This window comes from Sapajus apella, unplaced genomic scaffold, assembly GCF_009761245.1.
Source record: "Sapajus apella isolate SASKATOON/1434 unplaced genomic scaffold, GSC_monkey_1.0 scaffold68, whole genome shotgun sequence".
In the NCBI taxonomy this organism is placed as follows: Eukaryota; Metazoa; Chordata; class Mammalia; order Primates; family Cebidae; genus Sapajus; species Sapajus apella.
This window is the reverse complement of record NW_022437008.1, coordinates 5,124,233-5,129,409: the sequence shown is the minus strand read 5'-3', so window position 1 is coordinate 5,129,409 and position 5,177 is coordinate 5,124,233. Positions and strand designations below refer to the sequence as shown.

The 5,177-nt window shown below is 57.2% G+C and overlaps 1 protein-coding gene across 2 annotated transcripts in view; it reads left to right on the top strand.

Moving 5' to 3' along the window:
• Positions 1–877: 877 nt before the first annotated feature.
• CAPNS1 (calpain small subunit 1) overlaps positions 878–5,177 on the top strand; it is an 11,257-nt gene continuing 6,957 nt past the window's right edge. Inside the window, exons 1-6 of one of the 2 annotated variants that reach the window (XM_032249468.1) lie at positions 878–1,032; positions 1,836–2,044; positions 3,091–3,124; positions 3,445–3,534; positions 3,680–3,737; positions 3,835–3,899. In XM_032249468.1, coding sequence (XP_032105359.1) covers positions 1,851–2,044; positions 3,091–3,124; positions 3,445–3,534; positions 3,680–3,737; positions 3,835–3,899 — 441 coding nt within the window. In that variant the 5' untranslated portion in view covers positions 878–1,032; positions 1,836–1,850. The remainder of the gene's footprint in view (positions 1,033–1,835; positions 2,045–3,090; positions 3,125–3,444; positions 3,535–3,679; positions 3,738–3,834; positions 3,900–5,177) is intronic. The other variant, XM_032249469.1, reaches the window with a different exon arrangement.

Sequence of the window (5,177 nt, the reverse complement as noted above, 5' to 3'; positions counted from 1 at the left end):
CTCTTGTTACCCAGGCTGGAGTGCAATGGCGCGATCTCGGCTCACCGCAACCTCCGCCTCCTGGGTTCAGGCAATTCTCCTGCCTCAGCCTCCTGAGTAGCTGGGACTACAGGCACGCGCCACCATGCCCAGTTAATTTTGTGTAGTTTTAGTAGAGACGGGGTTTCACCATGTTGACCAGGATGGTCTCGATCTCTTGACCTCTTGATCCACCCGCCTCGGCCTCCCAAAGTTGTTGGGATTACAGGCGTGAGCCACCAAGCCCGGCCTTTTTTAAGTAAATAAAGAAACCAGGCCGTGACCAAAGGAATCTTCCTGTGTCTGGGGACTTTTGAGACTGGCATACAGAGGATACCCTTTGGGCTGTCCAGCAAACAACGATTCTGGTGGCCCCTGACTGGGGCGGGGGCGTGGTAAGGGGAGCTTTTAAGGAGGCGCAGGCCCTGCCTGCGGTTTGACTGCCATCTGAGCTGCTACAGGCACCGGGAAAGGCAGACCAGCCTAAGTCCTCGCCAAAGACTGGAGCGTACAGCCAAACCATACTCCAGGCCTCCAGGAGCTGTTGGTCGCGACAAGACCTGGAGAGGACCGTGTGGAGTTCCTTAGTGAGTGGACCGAAAACCGCAGCTCTGGAAGGGTATAGGCAGGCCCTGGGGCGAAAATTCACACTACGACACTGGGAGGGGGGCGGGTCCCCTCCGAGTTCTCGTCCGCGGGCGCCTCAACCCAGACCTGAGGGGTGTGGGTCAGACCCCAGCCTACCGAGTCAGGGCGAGCTTAGGACCTTCAGCGCTGGAAACGCGCAGGGCGGAGTCCAGATTCGCGTCCCGCCGGCCTGGGCGGGTTGGGGTGCGTCTGCGCAGTTTTCACTTCGGCTCTAGGACCGCGCGGGCAACTGCGGTGCCGCGGTGCAGAGTCGGGCCGGAGAGTTGCGGCCTGAGTCACCGGCCCCGCCCTTCGGAGCCGGACGCAGCGGGAGGCCCGGGAGCGGCAGCGGAACGGACCCCACGGGACCTCCGGACCTGTGCTGTGGTAAGCGCCCGGCCCGTACCCCCTTCCCACCCTGCAATTCCGGCCCTGGCGGTCCCCAGACCCGGCGAGACCGTGAAGTCTCGGCCTCGGGGGTCCCCAGATCCATGGTCTCAGATTCAAACCCCCAGACCTGTCCGACCCCCTTTTATGCCGTCCCGGGGACCCTTCCCCACCCTCTGTCTCATGATCCAAAATGCAGGCCCATAGATTTCCGAGATACCCCGTGAATTCTTCCTTGGTGCGTTCTGAACCGCGATCGTAGATCTGTGCCCCCAGTTCCAGCGGGGTACCCCATTATCTGGGACCCCGGTGATCACAGCCACGATCTTAGACCCAAGCCCACAGACCCAAAGGTGACACTGGAATCCTGCCGCTGGGAACATCTAAATTCTCAAGCCCGCATTGGGAGTTCCTAAACCCCGCCCTGGGGCCCTTTAGGCTGTGGATGTTTGCTCCGCGCCAGTGACCCGCCAAGGACCTCTCCATTCAGTTCCGTCGGGCACGCCTTACACCAACTTGGAGTCCTCACCAAGAGAACCCCCACTAGACCTGCACCCTCCCCTTAACGCGTGCACTCAGCCCAGGCTCCCTCAAGCCCCACGGGTGCCTTTTAGACCCCAGGAGGTTGCAAACCTGATTCCCCGTTCCTGCCCCACCCATCCGAGGACAATCCGCTCTCGCAGGCTCAGACCCCCACCGGGGGCCTCAGATTCCTCCTCCAGGTCCAGCTGCCGGAAATGCTTGTTTGAGGGAAGGGTGTGAGCTCAGGGCGACGCAACCACCGGTCCCTTTTTTCCCCCCAGCAGTGAGTCGCAGCCATGTTCCTGGTTAACTCATTCTTGAAGGGCGGCGGCGGCGGCGGGGGAGGCGGGGGCCTGGGTGGGGGCCTGGGGAATGTGCTTGGAGGCCTGATCAGCGGGGCCGGGGGCGGCGGCGGCGGTGGAGGCGGTGGAGGCGGCGGTGGCGGTGGAACGGCCATGCGCATCCTAGGCGGAGTTATCAGCGCCATCAGGTGAGGTGGGGACTATTGGAGGGGCGGGGCCTAGGAGCGGGAGGGGCGGGGCCTAGGGCGGGAGGTGCCTCAGAAGGGGCGGGGCCTGGGGAGGAGCGTCATCTAACTAGACTAGAATAGAATTAACCTGAGGCACACCTGGGCACCTGAATTAGGCAGGGGTGGCCTGGTTTGGGAGTCCTGCTATAAGGGGGTGGACCCCAATGAAGCTGATATCAGTCCCTGGGGGCAGGACATGATATGGGAGTGGTCTGATTGTGTGGGTCCAGGACAATGTGTTCCTCAGGGCACTGAGCTGGAGTTTTGGGGGCGGGGCTTATAGATCTGAGCCCGGCCTGCATTGGCTACCCTGGAAACTAACGTTAAAGGGGCGGAGCCAATGCGTCTGAGTGACATTTTACGGACGGGCTTGACTTATGAGTGCGGTGAGAGGTTTTAGGTGGGTTAATGAGGAGAAACCGAGGCCTAATGGGATAGGAGAAATGGCCCTAAATGGGCTGGGCCTGCTGGAAATTGGCTGGATTCATGTAGAAAAATGTCCTGATAGGGGTAGGGCAGGTTGGCCTAATTAGCCATGGCCACTTAACAGTGATCCCTTGAAGGGGTGGGGACCTATGGATGGGGTAGGATGTTGGGAAGATAGCCATTTAGGAAGCGGGCCATGGAGTAGGGTCTTAGGCAGATGGCACCTAAAGAGGATGAGGCCTTGGGAAGCTGGGGCAGAGCCTCTGTAAAGTGAGCTCTCCAAGGGGCAGGGTCTGCTGACTCTGTGTGGGATTTTTAGGTTGAGGGTGGCCAAGATGACTGGACTCTGCCATTGGGTAGGTATGCCTGGCAGGAGTGGAGCCTCCCAGGGTAGGGTTGGCCTGACGAAAGGAGAAGGAGGGCAGGACCAGGGCAGTGTGGATTAGGACAGGTGAAGACAAGAACAGGTGAGGGGGACAGCCACCAAGTAAGGAAGGTGGCCTTGGGGCTAATGGTTCTGCTGCTCTGCCCGTTGGAGGCCCCGCCCCCAGGCGCTAACCCCTCCCCCTTATCTCTTCCAGCGAGGCGGCTGCGCAGTATAACCCGGAGCCCCCGGTAAGCCCCCTCTGCAGCCAGCCCCACTTCTCCCTTCAGGGCCTCTTCGAGGTCCCATCCCTGTTCCTTTAGGGAAGCCCCATCTTCCACCCCTTCTTGTGTCATTCCTCTGCCAGTTCCAACCGGGCCATGTCTGCAGCTTCGCCATGGGTTTTAGCCATCCCTGACATACACACTCTCCATTCGCTGCCACCCCTCATTCTTTTTCTCATCAAGCTGCCCAGCCCACTATGACTTCCCCACCCAGGATGCCTCGATGTGAGGAGCTGTCCTGGGCGGGTCCCCTCCCCCCACCACTCTGAGCTCTCCTCCCTCTGCAGCCCCCACGCACACATTACTCCAACATTGAGGCCAACGAGAGTGAGGAGGTCCGGCAGTTCCGGAGACTCTTTGCCCAGCTGGCTGGAGATGTAAGTAACCTCGGGTCCCTGGCTCGGTCCTAACCCTTCCATCCCTTCCCTTGTGGTTATGTAACAATCCCAGTGTTCCCATTCTCCATGACATTTTCAGACCCCTTTCAGTCACCCCTGACCTCCCCCTAACTTCCGCCTGCAGGACATGGAGGTCAGTGCCACAGAACTCATGAACATTCTCAACAAGGTCGTGACACGACGTAAGTGACCGAGGTCAAGGCATAAGGCAGGTTTAGAGGCAGAGGGGCTGGAGTGGCTTTGACCTCTGGCCTCTGACTTTTAACCTGTCACCCACAGACCCTGATCTGAAGACTGATGGTTTTGGCATTGACACATGTCGCAGCATGGTGGCCGTGATGGATGTATCCTTGGCGGTAGTGTGGGGGAGGCTCTGGGTGCACGGGGAGTTTTTTAAGAGTATGTTTGGGAAGCCAAAATGTAGCCTTCGTATCTGCAGATGTGTAAATGCATACGTCAGAACAAACTCACCTACAGACATGTGGCAGCAAATCATAACAATACCACTGTCACAGCTGGCACTTTAATTATTATTATTATTATTATTATTTTTTTTTTTTTTTGAGACGGAGTTTCACTCATGTTACCCAGGCTGGAGTGCAATGGCGCGATCTCGGCTCACCGCAACCTCCGCCTCCTGGGTTCAGGCAATTCTCCTGCCTCAGCCTCCTGAGTAGCTGGGATTACAGGCACGCACCACCATGCCCAGCTAATTTTTTGTATTTTTAGTAGAGACGGGGTTTCACCATGTTGACCAGGATGGTCTCGATCTCTTGACCTCGTGATCCACCCGCCTCGGCCTCCCAAAGTGCTGGGATTACAGGCTTGAGCCACCGTGCCCGGCCAGCACTTTAATTATATAAAGTGACCAAATCTTCGCAACCACCTTGTCGGACAGGCACAATTATACTCCATTTTACAGATGAGGAAACTGAAGCTCAGAGAGAAACAGCCATTTGTCTCAAGTTACAAATAAAGGTCGGGTGTGGTGGCTCCACCTGTAACCCCAAAACTTTGGGAGGCCAAGGCAGACAGATTACCTGAGGTCAGTTCAACACCAGCCTGGCCAACATGGTGAAACCCCATCTCTACTAACATACGAAAATTAGCCAGGTGTGGTGGCAGGCACTTGTAGTCCCAGCTACTCAGGAGGCCAAGGCAGGAGAAGAATCCCTTGAACCTGGGAAGCAGAGGTTGCAGTGAGCCAAGATCATACCACTGCACTTCAGCCTAAGTGACAGAGCAAGACTCCATCTCGGGAAAAATAAATAAATAAATAAGCTAGGTATGGTGGTGGGCACCTGTAGTTCCAGCTACCCAGGAGGCTGAGGCAGGAGGATCACTTGAACCCAGGAGGTAGAGGTTGCAGCGAGTCAAGATTGCACCACTGCACTCCAGCCTGTGCAGCAGAGCTAGACTCCATCTCAAAAAAAGTTATGACCTGGTGTGGTGGCTTATGCCTGTAATCCCAGCACTTTGGGAGACCCTGAAGTCAGGAGTTCAAAACTAGCCTGGCCAATGTGGTGAAACCCCATCTCTATTAAATAGAAAAATAAGCCGGGTGTGGTGATGCACACCCGTAGTCCCAGCTACTCGGGAGGCTGAGGCAGGACAATCACTTG